This window comes from Pristiophorus japonicus, chromosome 13, assembly GCF_044704955.1.
Source record: "Pristiophorus japonicus isolate sPriJap1 chromosome 13, sPriJap1.hap1, whole genome shotgun sequence".
NCBI lineage: Eukaryota > Metazoa > Chordata > Chondrichthyes > Pristiophoridae > Pristiophorus > Pristiophorus japonicus.
The window spans coordinates 4,374,627-4,392,706 of NC_091989.1; the positions used below are offsets into that span (position 1 = coordinate 4,374,627).

At 45.6% G+C, this 18,080-nt stretch overlaps 1 protein-coding gene across 1 annotated transcript in view; it reads right to left on the reverse strand.

The window, feature by feature from the left end:
- Nucleotides 1–237: 237 nt before the first annotated feature.
- hspa14 (heat shock protein 14) overlaps nt 238–18,080 on the reverse strand; it is a 31,284-nt gene continuing 13,441 nt past the window's right edge. Inside the window, exons 7-14 of the mRNA XM_070897074.1 lie at nt 17,836–17,940; nt 15,599–15,760; nt 15,355–15,510; nt 13,455–13,557; nt 11,444–11,659; nt 7,026–7,199; nt 4,169–4,239; nt 238–1,060 (exon numbers count right to left, since the gene is read on the reverse strand). Of these exons, the coding sequence (XP_070753175.1) occupies nt 982–1,060; nt 4,169–4,239; nt 7,026–7,199; nt 11,444–11,659; nt 13,455–13,557; nt 15,355–15,510; nt 15,599–15,760; nt 17,836–17,940 (1,066 nt within the window). The 3' untranslated portion in view covers nt 238–981. The remainder of the gene's footprint in view (nt 1,061–4,168; nt 4,240–7,025; nt 7,200–11,443; nt 11,660–13,454; nt 13,558–15,354; nt 15,511–15,598; nt 15,761–17,835; nt 17,941–18,080) is intronic.

Below are 18,080 nucleotides of genomic sequence, written 5' to 3' on the forward strand. Positions count from 1 at the left end.
CTGCTGCTTTTTCCCCCAAATTGGCCTGGGGTTTTAATGTGGTTTTGTGCCTCTCCCAGATCACATGGTTTGGGGTGGGTTGGAGAGAGTGTATATTGTGATACACAAGCTATCTCGGTTTCATGGGACAGGCTAAACGGATCGGAGTGTCTTTTCCTGTCCGTTATTATGCCCATGATAAATAAATGTACTTGTGTCTGCACTGTATTATAAATCCACATCACAAGTATAGCAAGCTTTCGAGATAGTTACACAGTACAGTTTATTAAAGCAGCAATAATGGAAACCACTTGTTTGAACAAAAATGTACAGTTTGACAGTGTTAAAAGTCAAGTTAATAAATAAAACTCACGTGTCCCATCTCCTACACTCCTATTTTTCAAATGTCTTGGCATATTTCCAAATAAATGAATGAGAGGGAGAGAGAAGTTTTTCTGAACACTTCACATAACATGAAGCTGGGTCTTATTCCTGGGGTAAGTTTTTTGGTTGCCAATCAAAGTAGATCAGACACTGCCTGAACTCAAAGCAACAAAAGGACTGATTTTATATTTAGGCCAATATCCAGCTAACATAAGCATGTTACAATATCACGATGAAAGGTCACCGACCTGAAACGTCAACTCTGTTTCTAACCACAGCTGCCGCCTGACCTGCTGAGCATTTCCAGCATTTTCTGTTTTTAATTTCAGATTTTCAGCACCGTAGTATTTCGCCTTTGTTTTATGTTACAGTATCTAACCAGTATCAGTGCGTTCAAAGGAGGATCAATATCTGATCCTTGATCGAGTTTAAAAAAAAATAATACATACACAAACAGAACATTTAATCAGGCCAGAGGGTGGAACAGATTATTCTGTTGATGTAATTTCCTTATTAGTCAAGGCAAGTGAAGACTTGTCTGCAGGAGTGGTTTTAATAAGGTGCATCTTTCAACAATCTGGATCTCGAGCTTACAAAACTTCTTCCCCCAGCAATCATCTATGATGCAACGTCAATGGTGACCGCCTCCGAAATTCCTGTTCCTTGCTCCGTACAAGTGACATGCAGTGATCCATCCCTTCAAAAGAAGAAAAGTTGTTGAACAAGCATCAAATGAGAATATCAAACTGAGCAAATATTGAGACAGACACTAGCAACCCATCCAGAGCTGTGCTAGCAGTATGATGGCCATGGGTGGCGGACAACTGGTAATATCCAGCAGAGGCCTTCAGGTGTGTTATTACTGGTTTACGCATTTCATTCACTTATTCCAGTTTAATTTCAATTTGGAGCCACCTTTCCTATATTAAAAAAAAATCACTTTTCCAGAGGCTGCTTACAACTGGATGAGGAAATTAGTGACCTACTTCTGTTAAGCTGCACGGCCGTGCGGAGGTCTGGAGATCCTACCCAGGCCACTCACCGGCTTCTATATGGGGGAAACCGCGCATGCTGGAAATGTGAATGGGCTGCGTAGTCAGTTAAAGGGACCGCGCATCAAAAAAAAATAAGAGGGAACATTGATTACCCAGAAATACTCATGAACAGGAAAGCAAAAAATAAGGTTCAGTTCTTTGTGCCACTTGTTTTATTACCGCATTGTTATAGCGCACTGAAGCAGCAAATTTGTTAACGTATGCAAATAGCGCGTAAATTATTCCGTATATGCTACAGACGTGCATTTATATGCAGCCTATGTTTTTGTATCTGAAACATTCTGAAAGTGATAATTTAAGAGTTCAATGCAATGACAGGTCGCTTACTGTGTGCTGGAACAATCATTTAACTCTTTCAATGCTCCAGGAGTTTTTATTTCAACCATTAAAATATAGAAAGACTTGTATTTCTACTGCACCTTTCATGACCACCGGATGTCCCAAAGCGCTCTCCATCCAATGAGGTACTTTTGAGGTGTAGTCACTGTTGTATTATGGGAAACGCAGCAACCAATTTGCACACAGCAAGCTCCCACAAACAGCAATGTGATAATGACCAGATAATCTGTTTTAGTGATGTTGATTGAGGGATAAATATTGGCCCCAGGACACCGGGGATAACTCCCCTGCTCTTCTTCTAAGTAGTGCCATGGGATCCATTACGTCCACCTGAGAGAGCAGACGGGGCACCTGTTTGTCACATCTGAAAAACGGCACCTCTGACAGTGCGGCACTCCCTCAGCACTGCACTGGAGTGTCAGACTAGATTTATGTGCTCAAGTTCCTGGAGTGAGACTTGAACCCACAACCTTCTGACTCAGGCGAGTGTGCTGCCCACTGAACCACAGCGGACACTGACATTTAGCGAGTTTTCCCACCCTCCTGTAGTTTGCCCACTCCGGGTAGCCCAGTGTAGAGCGGTGTGAACCGGCAGCCTTGCCCTCTGGTTGCTCTCGCACACGGTTAACTCGATGAATGTCACCCACTCATGGTTCGGTCATGTCAATGACACTGCCAAAAAGAAACCGTCTCAGCTACCAAAGTTCCCGCTAAGCTGCGAGACGACTCCCCGGCTTCTCCGCTGTAGATTCTGCGCATGCACAAAGATTTTAACGCCCTGCACTGAAGGCAGCACAGCGTGCGGGGGACATTGCAAGCAACACACAAACTTACAGCATTGCAGACCTCTATGATCATGAGCTTTGCGATCTGCCCTTAGATCAGTGGCTCTCTTCCTCTATCCTTTAGTGTCAGCTGTGACTCAGTGGGCAGCACTCTCGCCTCTAAGTCAGAAGGTTGTGGGTTCAAGTCCCACTCCAGAGACTTGGAGTGCCGCACTGTCGGAGGGGCAGTGCTGAGGGAGCGCCGCACTGTCGGAGGGGCAGTGCTGAGGGAGCGCCGCACTGTCGGAGGGGCAGTGCTGAGGGAGCGCCGCACTGTCGGAGGGGCAGTGCTGAGGGAGCGCCGCACTGTCGGAGGGGCAGTGCTGAGGGAGCGCCGCACTGTCGGAGGGGCAGTGCTGAGGGAGCGCCGCACTGTCGGAGGGGCAGTGCTGAGGGAGCGCCGCACTGTCGGAGGGGCAGTGCTGAGGGAGCGCCGCACTGTCGGAGGGGCAGTGCTGAGGGAGCGCCGCACTGTCGGAGGGGCAGTGCTGAGGGAGCGCCGCACTGTCGGAGGGGCAGTGCTGAGGGAGCGCCGCACTGTCGGAGGGGCAGTGCTGAGGGAGCGCCGCACTGTCGGAGGGGCATTCTTTCGGATAAGACGTTAAACCGCCTGCCCTCGCAGATGGGTGTAAAAGATCCCACGGCACTATTTCGAAGAGCAGGGGAGTTATCCCCAGTGTCTTGGGGCCAATATCTATCCTTCAATCAACATCACTGAAACAGATTATCTGGTCATTATCACATTGGTGTATGTGGGAGCTTGCTGTGCGCAAATTTGCTGCCGCGTTTCCCACATTACAACAGTGACTACATTCTAAAAATACTTCATTGGCTGGAAAGCACTTTGAGACAGTGGTCGTGAAAGTGCTACATAAATCCAAGGCCTTCTTTCTTTAAAACAGAGGGGCCAATCCCATTCATCTCAAGCATGTGGGCACTCAGACTTGAGCCCTGGGCCCCCAAGTACATGATGTTCCAATGCCAAGTGATGGAGTTGGTATGATTTACATTTTTTGTTGTTTAGAACGCAGTAATATTGATGGTGGAGACAAGTGTGTCTTGGCTGAATACAACGGGGAATCCTTGCATTAGAATGAGTGATCACAATCTGGTGCCTTTTAGCTCACCTTAAATTCCGTTCAATGTTTTCTTCCAAAGCAGCTCAACTCTTTTCACTTACTTTTAATAATGACAGCATTATCTGACCACTAGTCATGAACACTTCTCCCTGGTCAATGTGTTCCTGGATGGCCAAGTGGCTACGGCCTCATGCAGCTCTAAGGCATCCAAACCAGGAATACCCAGGTTAGCCGACTGGTCTGTACCCAGTCTGCTCATCTCGGCCCCGGCAGCAATTAGGGAACTACAATTGACTATGGCACCCTAGACAATATCCGGCTCAGACTCAAAGCTCGAGTGTCTATGAACAGTCACTGACCACACACATGAAACACAGCCCCGGGGAAGGGAAACATAAAATATAATCGAAAGGCAGCACCTTTAGGACAAAAAGTAGAAAATTAGCAAAAGGAGATTTCCCGTACATCGTTCCCAAATTACCCCCAAAAGAAAATCCACAACACAAACCTTTTCATGGTGAGAACAGCTAAAATGTCATGGGTGCGACCTTCCTTCAGCAGTAAATCTCGGAGCACAATCTAGTCAGTAAATAATAATGAAGTAAAAGCTATGACGTGCATGGAAAGGAGTGTTCTAATCACTTATCAAAATAAAGCAATTATTATACACAATGCAGTTCTCCCTCTTTATACCGGACTTCCAAGGTGTATAGCTGGTTTCATCCCAAACATTGACAGCTCTAGTTCATCCAAAGGTTGACAGCTAACGAACAGAAACACCACACAGGACATAATATGGCCAATAGTCCGGGTTTTCTTACACTATGTGCATCCTTTGAGTAGTTAGCGTTAATGTCCCAGGGTGCTGCTACTTTCATATGACGGGAGAAGCCTATTATGGGATGTCTAGTTTGGCTCTCCGTTCGACGGCCCCGAGATGCCGAGGGGAGAAAGGAGGTGCCTCCCGCCACAGATCTCAGTGGGCCGATCGATGTGAGGTGTTCCAGGGTCTGGGACCCACAGATCTCAGTGGGCTGATCGATGTGAGGTGTTCCAGGGTCTGGGCCCCACAGATCTCAGTGGGCCGATCGATGTGAGGTGTTCCAGGGTCTGGGCCCCACAGATCTCAGTGGGCCGATCGATGTGAGGTGTTCCAGGGTCTGGGCCCCACAGATCTCAGTGGGCCGATCGATGTGAGGTGTTCCAGGGTCTGGGCCCCACAGATCTCAGTGGGCCGGTCGATGTGAGGTGTTCCAGGGTCTGGGACCCACAGATCTCAGTGGGCCGGTCGATGTGAGGTGTTCCAGGGTCTGGAACCCACAGATCTCAGTGGGCCGATCGATGTGAGGTGTTCCAGGGTCTGGGCCCCACAGATCTCAGTGGGCCGATCGATGTGACATGTTCCAGGGTCTGGGCCCCACAGATCTCAGTGGGCCGGTCGATGTGAGGTGTTCCAGGGTCTGGGACCCACAGATCTCAGTGGGCCAGTCGATGTGAGGTGTTCCAGGGTCTGGGATCCACAGATCTCAGTGGGCCGATCGATGTGAGGTGTTCCAGGGTCTGGGATCCACAGATCTCAGTGGGCCGGTCGATGTGAGGTGTTCCAGGGTCTGGGACCCACAGATCTCAGTGGGCCGATCGATGTGAGATGTTCCAGGGTCTGGGACTCGGGGCCAGTCGCACTTCAGGCTGTCCCTCACATTCCCCGTGTGGATCAGGTGGGCACAGCGTCCGTGCCCCGTGCAGATTGGGCCGAGTGCTCACTGTCTCCGAGGGAGGGAGAGGCCGGGGGCCTCTGCTGGTGGGTCAGTGATGAGCTGCTGGTTCTTTATGTTGCCTGCGTCCCACGATTCTGTCCTCCAGAGAGCGGATCGACACCGGCTGCATGGGGAACTGATGACAACCGAGACATGGTCTCCCAGTGTGTGCTAGTTCACCGAGAACTGGCCAGCTAATGTCATCAAGACGACGAATGAATGCCTGAAAGTGGCCTCAGTTTGAAAAAGCATCGAACAATATCCTGGGGCACCAGGGGATTATAGTGATGTAAATAAATACTGGGGTGGGAAGGGAAGAAGAAAAACAGAAGGACCAATACGCTCCTGTCCAATAATGTGAAACAATAGACAAATGGGTAGTGAATCAATTCAATAAAACATGTGGAATATTAAACCTCAGACCCCACTCTATAACACCAGCTAGTTAGAGCGTTTAAAACAGTCTTTCCCTATTTGCTTGTTGCTTTGACCATTTTGGATTTTTCTCATGCCAGTATAAATATATTTTGATTACATTTTTTTTTGGCCGGTAACTGTGCTTGCATGGCATGGGTTTAAAAGACTGAAGCAATTTGATTTTGTTGGCTGTAATTCAGCTAGTGGGCCGGCTTTAAAAAGAAAAGGAAACCATAATTGGAAAAGTTATCCTTTAGTCCTCCTCTGTCGTGCATCATTACATGGCAGTAAGACAGGCAGAAGACTCGCACCCAGGCTGGTGTCACTTTATCCAAACTACGGAACAAGCAGAATATACCTTCCTTTGGAGAAGCACCTTCCTTGATGGTCCAGCTACATGCAAGACCTCACCACTACACCCAAATCACAGCAACCAATACACACGAGTAAAACAATGCATGGAGACACAAATGCCAAATATTAAATCAACTGAACGATACGGATAATGTGATCCAAACCTAAACACAGCATTGCAAAACTGCACGAGCATCCTCTAGTGACACAAAACCATACATGTGTCCTATGTTTGTGGGTTTTAGCCACAAGAGTCACTCAGCTGCAGTGTTAACCTTGTACTTCAATAATGGGGCAAGATTTCCTGTTTGCACTAGATTCAAGGCGGAGATCAGTCGATTTTTGGATTCGAAGGGAACCGAGGGATATGGGAATCGGGCGAGAAAGTGGAGTTGAGGGCGATGATCAGCCATGATCGTATTGAATGGCGGAGCAGGCTCGGGGGCCGAATGGCCGACTCCTGCTCCTATTTCTTATGTTATGAATGGGGGGGGGGGAAAAGCCAGTGTCCGCACTCACTATCCAATGGCTTCTATTGGACAATGCTTAAATCGACAATGGGATGAGGACAGTGGCTATGATGCCCTGCAAAATCAAATACTTTGCCAACACTCACACATAGGCCTGTCAGCACCTGTGGAAATATACTCGAGCATGAGAAAGACCTTTTGGAGACACCTTTATTTAATTATAAAAGTGTTTTGAGGACTTCCTACCCCATCTCCCTCCTTTCCAAGTTTTAGCTTCTCCATATGCAAAGTAAATGGATTTTCGAAAGGCTGGTCTGAGAAACAGGCAGACAATTATAGCAGCCAAGACAGGAAAACAGAAACAGACCTGTGCCAATTTGTTTCTTTCTGGCTCGCATCCCTTTCCCCCAGACTCGTACAGCTCAAGGCACACACAGGAAGCATCCCCTGCTGCCTGAAATGGATGATGTCGCCTTGCTGGTAATGGAGTACCTGACGGAAACACTACAATGTACGTATCAGCTCCTGACTCATCGCTCGCCTACAGAAAAACACACGGTTAAACAAATAACTACTATGCAAGGGATTACGTAGATGTGTAAATAGTGATGCTACTCCATAAATGAAGATGCTATAATAGAATAATTTACAAGGTAAAGTACCTTCACACCTGATGGCAATATTCTCCCCAATTCTTTTTGGGGTGTGCAGCCCTGTTACAGTTCCGCGAAATGTAACATTGAAAAAGCCAGTCCCAGGGTGTGAGGGACCAAGAGAGAGCCACACGGCTCAGAGGGAAAGTTGCTTAATGATATGTAAATCGTATGTTAGCCTTTGTTACAAAAGGATAGTAATACAAGAGTAAATAAGTCTTCCTGCAATTATATTGGGCCCTGGTGAGACCACACCTGGAGTATATCGATTGGTCAAATCAAATCGCATGGGGTAGCCTGGAGGAGGAATTCATAGAATGCATACGGGATTGTTTCTTAGAACAGTATGTTACAGAACCTACAAGGGAGCAAGCTATCTTAGATCGGGTCCTGTGTAATGAGACAGGAATAATAAACGTTCTCCTTGTAAAAGATCCTCTCGGAATGAGTGATCACAGTATGGTTGAATTTGTAATACAGATTGAGGGTGAGGAAGTAGTGTCTCAAACGAGCGTACTATGCTTAAACAAAGGGGACTACAGTGAGATGAGGGCAGAGTTGGCTAAAGTAGACTGGGAACACAGACTAAACAGTGGCACAATTGAGGAACAGTGGAGGACTTTTAAGGAGCTCTTTCATAGTGCTCAACAAAAATATATTCCAGTGAAAAAGGACGGTAAGAGAAGGGATAACCAGCCGTGGATAACCAAGGAAATAAAGGAGAGTGTCAAATTAAAACCAATGCGTATAAGGTGGCCAAGGTTAGTGGGAAACTAAAAGATTGGGAAAATTTTAAACGACAGCAAAGAATGACTAAGAAAGCAATAAAGAAAGGAAAGATAGATTACGAAAGTAAACTTGCGCAAAACAAAAACAGATAGTAAAAGCTTTTACCGATTATATAAAACGGAAAAGAGTGACTAAAGTAAATGTTGGTCCCTTAGAAGATGAGAAGGGGATTTAATAACGGAAAATGTGGAAATGGCTGAGACCTTAAACAATTATTTTGCTTCGGTCTTCAAAGTGGAAGACACAAAAACCATGTCAAAAATTGCTGGTCACGGGAATATGGGAAGGGAGGACCTTGAGACAATCACTATCACTAGGGGGAGTAGTGCTGGACCTCAAGGTAGACAATGGATCTCAAGGTAGACAAGTCCCCTGGTCATGATGAAATGCATCCCAGGTTATTAAAAGAGATGGCGGAAGTTATAGCAGATGCATTCGTTATAATCTACCAAAATTCTCTGGACTCTGGGGAGGTACCAGCGGATTGGAAAGCAGCTAATGCAATGCCTCTGTTTAAAAAAGGGGGCAGACAAAAGGCAGGTAACTATAGGCTGGTTAGTTTAACATCTGTAGTGGGGAAAATGCTTGAAGCTATCATTAGGGAAGAAATAGCGGGACATCGAGATAGGAATACTGCAATCAAGCAGACGCAACATGGATTCATGAAGGGGAAATCATGTTTAACTAATTTACTGGAATTCTTTGAGGATATAACGAGCATGGTGGATAGAGGTGTACCGATGGACGTGGTGTATTTAGATTTTCAAAAGGCATTCAATAAAGTGCCACACAAAAGGTTACTGCAGAAGATAAAGGTACGCGGAGTCAGAGGAAATGTATTAGCATGGATAGAGAATTGGCTGGCGAACAGAAAGCAGAGAGTCGGGATAAATGGGTCCTTTTCGGGTTGGAAATCGGTGGTTAGTGGTGTGCCACAGGGATCGGTGCTGGGACCACAACTGTTTACAATATACATAGATGACCTGGAAGAGGGGACAGAGTGTAGTGCAACAAAATTTGCAGATGACACAAAGATTAGTGGGAAAGCGGGTTGTGTAGAGGACACAGAGAGGCTGCAAAGAGGTTTAGATAGGTTAAGCGAATGGGCTAAGGTTTGGCAGATGGAATACAATGTCGGAAAATGTGAGGTCATCCACCTTGGAAAAAAAACAGTAAAAGGGAATATTATTTGAATGGGGAGAAATTACAACATGCTGCGGTGCAGAGGGACCTGGGGGTCCTTGTGCATGAATCCCAAAAAGTTAGTTTGCAGGTGCAGCAGGTAATCAGGAAGGCGAATGGAATGTTGGCCTTCATTGTGAGAGGGATGGAGTACAAAAGCAGGGAGGTCCTGCTGCAACTGTACAGGGTATTGGTGAGGCCGCACCTGGAGTACTGCGTGCAGTTTTGGTCACCTTACTTAAGGAAGGATATACTAGCTTTGGAGGGGGTACAGAGACGATTCACTAGGCTGATTCCGGAGATGAGGGCGTTACCTTATGATGATAGATTGAGTAGACTGGGTCTTTACTCGTTGGGAGTTCAGAAGGATGAGGGGTGATCTTATAGAAACATTTAAAATAATGAAAGGGATAGACAAGATAGAGGCAGAGAGGTTGTTTCCACTGGTCAGGGAGACTAGAACTAGGGGGCACAGCCTCAAAATATGGGGAAGCCAATTTAAAACCGAGTTGAGAAGGAATTTCTTCTCTCAGAGGGTTGTGAATCTGTGGAATTCTCTGCCCAGGGAAGCAGTTGAGGCTAGCTCATTGAATGTATTCAGATCACAGATAGATAGATTTTTAACCAACAAAAGGAATTAAGGGTTGTGGGGAGCAGGCAGGTAAGTGGAGCCGAGTCCACGGCCAGATCAGCCATGATCTTGTTGAGTGGCGTAGCAGGCTCGAGGGGCTAGATGGCCTACTCCTGTTCCTAATTCTTATGTATTGTGTACAGTTTTGGTCTCCTTACCAAAGGAAGGATATACTTGCTATAGAGGGAGTGCAACGAAGGTTCACCAGACTGATTCCTGGGATGGGGGGATTGTTCTATGAGGAGAGATTGAGTAGAATGGGCCTATAGTCCTCAGAGTTTAGAAGAATGAGAGTTGATCTTACTGAAATGTATAAAATTATTTTAAAAACTTGACAGGGAAGATGTTTCCCCGGGCTGGAGAGTCTAGATCCAGGAGTCATAGTCTCAGAATAAGGGGTCAGCTATTTGGGACTGAGATGAGGAGGAATTTCTTCACTCAGGGGAGTGAATCTAGGGAATTCTCTACTCAGAGGGCTTTAGATGCTCAGTCAATGAATATATTCAAGCAGGAGATTGATAGATTTTTGGATACTTAGGGATATGGGGATCAGGAAGGTGGAGTTTAAGTAGAAGATCTACCTGAGAGAGCAGACGGGGCCTCGGTTTAATGTCTCATCCAAAAGACGGCACCTCCGACAGTGCAGCGCTCCCTCAGCACTGCACTGGGAGTATCAGCCTAGATTTATGTGCTCAAGTCCCTGGAGTGGGACTTGAACCCACAACCTTCTGACTCCGAGGCGAGAGAGAGTGCTGCCCACTGAGTCACGGCTGATACTTCTAGCTATAAGTTGCACAAATATGTGGTTTGGAGAATTAGATGCCGCACTGAAAACATCACAAGATGTTCTGGAGAGATAAGTGGCTATATAATTTCCAAACAACCCACCAGTGCCGGATTGCTGCCCAAAATATCACTAAGATTCCCAAAATTATCACCAGCAAAAAAAATCACCCCCCCCACCCCAAAAAAATCCGCCCAGCGAAAAAAAAATGGGCCTTACACCCCGATTCCCAGCGAAAAAAATGGAATCTTGGGCCGGTTCTTAAAAAAAAAGAGCTACAATTACTTGAACTACTAAAAATGTATCCCGAGGCTGCGGGTTGGGACTAGGAGAAAAAAACCAAAATATTTTTTCAAAAAACTAAAAAAAAAAAAATCAGAAAAACATTCTCCGGATCCTTTTCACTTAAATCACTGCAAGAGAATTTTAAAATAATTAGTTAAAAAGCCAATTACTTAACTTTTTTTTTTTTGCAGGGCTACTTACCTGCTGCCCAGCGCCGCTAATTCTCGTGGGCGCTTTCTCCCCCCCCTCCCCCCAACTTACCTACGGGTCCCCGCTGAGCCAAAAATCGGGCGATGGCGGTCTGTGGATGGTGCTCGCCGGCGGTCCGCTCCCCAGCGGTACTCAGCTGTGGAAAATTTTGCCGACCCGGTTCTCGTCCAAAACGCCGAGAAACCGGACGGTGAAGCACTGGAAATTCTAGCCCAGAATATTTTTGGTTTCCTGCAATCAGATTTTAATACCTTAGCAAGAATGCTTCGTGCAGAACACTCCACAATGACAGCATCTTCCTCTGGTGCATTACTCTCCTTCCCCAACAGCAACGCAGCCTCAATAGCTGCACCAACAGCTATCACTTCATCTGAGGGGATGGAGTTAAACAAGTCAACATCGGGGAACAGGTCTCGAATCATCTGCTGCAATTTCGGCATACGGGCAGAGCCGCCGCAAAGAACAACCTAAAACGAAAGAAAGAAAATATGTTTAACACTTGAAGAACTGGAATAGAATAATTCATTCTGATGGATAAAATAAAGTTTGTGCTTCAGAGTTTCACAGAAACATTTGATTTATTACAAGACCGAGCTAAAGGAGGCGAGACTGCCATTTAATGGAGACCCAAACTGAATTTCAAGACACAAATAATAGACTCTGATTTTTGTTCTGCCATTCCCAAATAAATCAGATAATTTTAAAAAAATGGGTTAAATCAAATGTGCTTTTTGGGTCAAAAATAAAACAATGTTTGTAACCAGAAAATGAGCTTTAATTCTAGTTTAATCAGCTAAGCAAAACTTTTTGAAAATTAAACAGGATACTTAAAATAAACAAATGTATCTGTCTTTGTAAAGTATAATGCTAAACGGAGATGGTGCATATAATTAGCAACACTCAACATCACGCACTTCCCTGGAAACTTGGCTCAGCTATCTATCTGTACAAGAATTAGGAGCAGCAGTGGGCTTTTTGGCTGTTCGGATCTGCTCCACCATTCAATATTATGGTTGATCATCTACCTCAACTCCACCTTCTCTTAATTCCCTTAGTTCCCAAAAATCTATCTATGTCTGTCTTGAATATACTCAACTATTGAGCATCCACAGCCCTGCCAACCCCTTATCCTGAGACCCTGTGTTCCAGATTCAACAGCCTGGGGAAACATTTTCTCAGCATTAACCCTGCATTTATATAGCGTCTTTCACAACCGTAGGATGTTCCAAAGCGCCCTACAGAATATGAAGCACCTTTTGAAGTGTAATCACTGTTGCAATGTGGGAAACGCGGCAGCCAATTTGCGCACAGCAAGATCCCACAAACAGCAGTGTGATAATGACCAGATAATCTGTTTTTAGCTATGTTGATTGAGGGATAAATATTGGCCCCAGCACAGAGGAATAACTCCCCTGCTCCTTTGAAAATGTGCCATGGGATCTTTCACGTCCTCCCGAGAAAGCAGACAGGGTCTCAGTTTAAGGTCTCATCCAAAAGACGGTACCTCCGACAGGGTAGCACTTCCTCAGAACTGCACTGGAGTGTTTTGTGTGCTATATTTTTGTGCTCAAGTCTCTGGAGTGGGTCTTGAACAGCCAGCATTCTAACATGGAGGCGCGTGTGCTGTCCACTGAGCCACAGCCGACACAGTGAGCGTTTGGCACATAAACCGAGACCCAAGTGTGCATTTTGCCTTTTTTCCCATTCAAGATGTGTTGCCAGTCTTTATTGGTGAGGTCGGGGATATAGATAGGGGACTGGACAGGAATAGCCTGGCCGTGATGCTGCCTGCAACCAAATAACCCACTGACAATCAGCTATCAAGGCTTGCATATGAATAAAAGCTGCTCCGAATAGCAATCCCAAAGAGGCCACAAGAATAGCTGGCAAATCAATTGAAAAATATCGTGTTGGCAGTGTGTGCGCTCTTCTAAAGTTTGTTGGAGCAAAGTTACGCTGCAGTAAGAGCGCTTTACGTTGACGAGAGTGCTTAGAATGAAAATACACTCCATTTCACAGCATTACCACCACCAACTTGTCAAGTTTTCTGAATTTTATTCTATCAAATGAGAAACAGAAACTTTAATTATCCACTTCGAGGGATTTTGTTATTTCCAGATGTCCATTTCATGCCTTCAGTAGGTTGACTGACACATGTAACGTGCCAAATAAGATCAAGTTGTTCCGATTGTCTAACATGGTTTACTGGCTTGTTTCTCCTGCTTTAGGTGAACTTTTAGATTCCAGCATGTCTGTACAAACCTTGGATATTTCACTTCCAGAAAGTCCAGCTTCTTCCACAAGCTTCTGAATAGCTTGGATACTTTGGCTGAACAGCGCAGAACATACAGATTCAAATCTTGCCCTTAAAAATAACACGCACACTTTAATACAAAGGCAGTCTACAGTCCACAAACAATTTCAAATTCTATAGTACGCAGGAGTCTTGTGGAGCTATAAAGGGTTAGATAGCTTTTGGATCTGAAGGGCATAGTTGATGTAACAGACACATTCAGCTGTTAACTGGGTGCCTATTTTAGTGTCACAATTTGTTAATGTTAACCATTTAAACAGTTCCAAAATGATTTAACGATACAAGACTAGGAAATATTGAAACTGTTTCAATAAAAAAATCCTAAACAGAACTAATAGAACATTCACAATAAAATTAATAGTAGAAAAAGCCATCTTGTTCCATGAGCCATTTCAAAAAAGACTAACTTTTAAAAGGATCAAATTATAGGCTATTGATGGGAATGCTTGTGGAACACGTCATTACCCAGTTAATTCCCAAAATAAGTGGACACAAAAAAATGTTCAATACTTTGAACCTTTAGAAAGACTTGGGATTTATATAGCGCCTTTCATGACCATCGGACGTTTCAAAGCACTTTACAGCCAATGAAGTACTTTGAGTGTAGTCACTGTTGTAATGTGGGAAACGCGCCGGCCAATTTGCGCACAGCAAGCTCCCACAGATAACAATGCGATAATGACCAGATAATCTGTTTTAGTGATGTTGATTGAGGGATAAATATTGGTCCCAGGACACCGGGGATAACTCCCCTGCTCTTCTTCAAAATAGTGCCGTGGGATTTTTTACATCCACCTGAGAGAGCAGACGGGGCCTCGGTTTAACGTCTCACCGAAAGACTGCCCCTCCGACAGTGCGGCGCTCCCTCAGCACTGCACTGGAGTATCAGCCTAGATTTTTGTGCTCAAATCCCTGGAGTGGGACTTGAACCCACAACCTTCTGACTCAGAGGCGAGTGTGCTGCCCACTGAGCCACAGCCGACAGTTTACATCCATCTGTTTTAGTCTCTTGTCTCCTGGCACCAAGCTCTCCCCTTCATCCAATTGGGTGGATGATCGGAGGCACAGACTACTCCAGCCAGCTCAATTCCATTCCATAATCAATTGACAGTGGAAGTGGCCCCTGTTTCTCACCCTCTAGGATACTGTCAAAGAGCTCGCAAAATTCAGGCACCAATGGAAATTTGAATATAGAATCATAGATTGATACAGCACAGAAGGAGGCCATTCAGTCTATCGTGCCTGTGCCCATCAGCCATAGGGCTACAAGACAGTTTTTGGAGATTGGCCTAACGCTACAATGATACCTTTCCTACTATGGTTCAATCTCAACATGTCTTTTGGCCTAACACAATAAACTATATACATAATAAAAACAGAAAATGCTGGAAATAGTCAGGTCAGGCAGTATCCGTGGAGAGAGAAGAGTTAACGTTTCAGGTTGATGACCATTTGTCAGAAATGGAAAAATTTAACAGGTTTTAAGCAAGTAGAGGCAGGGAAAGGGGGGAGGGGAGGAAAGAACAAAAGGGAAGGTCTGTGATAGGGTGGGAGGCAGGAGAGATTAAATGACAAATGGTTTGATGGTGCGAGGTTAAAGGATCAAAATCAACAACCGCTGCTGTCTGAGAAAATGGGGGCGGAGATTAGGATTGAAATTGTTGAACTCGATGTTGAGTCCAGAAGGCTGTAAAGTGCCTAAACGAAAGATGAGGTGCTGTTCCTCGAGTTTACGTTGAGCTTCATTGGAACAATGTAGGAGGCCGAGGGCGGAGAGGTCGGAGCGGGAATGGAGCGGAGAATTAAAGTGACAGGCGGCGGAAGATCGGGGTCACACTATATACATACCTGGACACATTGCAGTCGAAGTCTACGCCTTCATGAAGCGAATCTACAAAACAGTTTGAACTTTCCAAAGTTGACAAAGTATGCTTCGCAACTTCAGCACTATTAACCAGCTTCATCATGGCTCTCGCGTTCCCCCTTATATCGTGCCTGAACAATCTGTTTAAAACAAAGTTTACATTTTTAAATGGTACGAGTATCGAAGGATATCCAACATGTTCCGTATTGCTGTTGTGCAAACTCTTACCTCTGAAATTCTGAAGCTAAGTACTGTGCCAAGGCCTCTGTGAAGCAATCTCCTCCTATGCTGTCATCAGCATGAGAGGCAAGAACTCTGTACATGCCACTGTTTACTTCTACTATTGTAACCGATAGTGAGGATCCACCAAGTTTGTAAACTAGTGCATTACTACAAATGGAGAAAAGACGACAATTAGTTTTCACGAAAACAAAAACAGCCCAATTTCAGTTTTAGCTTACTCAAAAACAAAACTGTAATCCACAATTAGTCGGGTTAAAGTTAATGATTCAAAAATTAAATTAAAAGTTTCAAATTAACAATGGCTTCGGTCTTCGCAATGAATGGGATAGAAGAAATGAAGAATTGCATTAGGCCCCATCAGCAGATTACAGATACGTGTTTGAATCGTCCAGTAAGGTTGCCCATCTCTAAAAATACTTCTTATGCTTAAAGTCCCATCTCAAGTCACAAGACTGGAAATAAGACATTTACCATCATCATCATAGGCAGTCCCTCGGAATCGAGGAAGACTTGCTTCCACTCCTGAAGTGAGTCCTTAGGTGGCTGAACAGTCCAATGAGAGCCACAGTCCCTGTCACAGGTGGGACAGATAGTCGTTCAGGGTAAGGGAGGGTGGGACAGATTTGCCGCACGCTCTTTCCGCTGCCTACGGTTGATTTTTGCATGCTCTTGGCGATGAGACTGGAGGTGCTCAGAGTAGGAGTAAATGGGTACTTTTCAGAATGGCAGGCAGTGACTAGTGGGGTACTGCAAGGTTCTGTGCTGGGGCCCCAGCTGTTTACATTGTACATTAATGATTTAGACGAGGGGATTAAATGTAGTATCTCCAAATTTGCGGATGACACTAAGTTGGGTGGCAGTGTGAGCTGCGAGGCGGATGCTATGAGGCTGCAGGGTGACTTGGATAGGTTGGGTGGGTGGGCGGATGCATGGCGGATGAAGTGTGATGTGGATGGATGTGGGGTTGTCCACTTTGGTGGTAAGGGCAGAGAGACAGACTGTTGTCTGGGTGGTGACAGATTGGGAGGGGGGGAGGTGCGGCGAGGCCTGGGTGCCGTGGTGCATCAGTCATTGAGGGTTGCCATGCAGGTGCAGCAGGCGGTTGGGAGGGCGGATGGCATGTTGGCCTTCATGGCGGGGGGATTTGGGTGCGGGGGCGGGGAGGTGTTGCTGCAGTTGTGCAGGCCTTGGTGGGGCCACGTCTGGAGTATTGTGTGCAGTTTTGGTCTCCTAGCTTGAGGAGGGACATTCTTGCTGTTGGGGGAGTGCAGCGGGGGTTCACCGGACTGATTCCCAGGATGGCGGGACTGACCTATCAAGAAAGACTGGATCAACTGGGCTTGTATTCGCTGGAGTTCGGAGGAGTGAGAGGGGACCTCATAGAAACGTTTAAAATTCTGACGGGTTTAGACAGGTTAGATGCAGGAAGAATGTTCCCAATGTTGGGGAAGTCCAGAACCAGAGGTCACAGTCTAAGGATAAGGGGTAAAGCCATTTAGGACCGAGATGAGGAGAAACTTCTTCACCCAGAGTGGTGAACCTGTGGAATTCTCTACCACAGAAAGTTGTTGAGGCCAATTCACTAAATATATTCAAAAGGAGTTAGATGAAGTCCTTACTACTCGGGGGATCAAGGGGTATGGCGAGAAAGCAGGAAGGGGGTACTGAAGTTGCATGTTCAGCCATGAACTCATTGACTGGCGGTGCAGGCTAGAAGGGCCGAATGGCCTACTCCTGCACCTATTTTCTATGTTTCTATGCACTTCCTCCACTTAGGGCGATCTTTGGCCAGGGACTCCCAGGTATATACAAATATTTATATAACAAAATAAAATAAAATTTCCATGTCATTTTAGTGAACTAAAATGCTTTGAATATTGAACGCAAAGGTATAGCTTAAATAGGAAATTCAGGAGAAACTTCTTTATCCAGAGAGTGGTGAGAATGTGGAACTCGCTGCCACAGGGAGGGGTTGAGGCGAATAGTATCGATTCATTTAAGGGGAGGCTGGACAAGCCAATGGGGGAGAAGGGAATAGAGGGTTATGCTGATAGATTTAGATGGGGAAAGACAGGAGGAGGCTCGAGTGGAGCATAAACGCCGGCATGGACTGGTTGGGCCGAATGGTCCGTTTCTGTGCCGTATATCCGATGTAATAAGCAAATTTCAAACATCTTATCCCATCATACACACTACATTGCAAGCGTTAGAATATTAACTACCTTTTCCCAGTCGGTGATTCCTGTCCAACTCCGAATGCAAGAAGAGCGGCTGCAGGTTCATGAATCAATCGCAACACATTGAAACCAGCTGCTTGAGCTGCCTGCCTGCACAACGAAGCGTTTCACAGCAAACAAACACACAGTCAGTATTTGGACACACAGGTTTAAGACAAGAAAATTTACGATCAGACTAACTGGCATGTACTGGAAATCTTTCCCCTCCCCTAAACGTTAGCATCCACGAA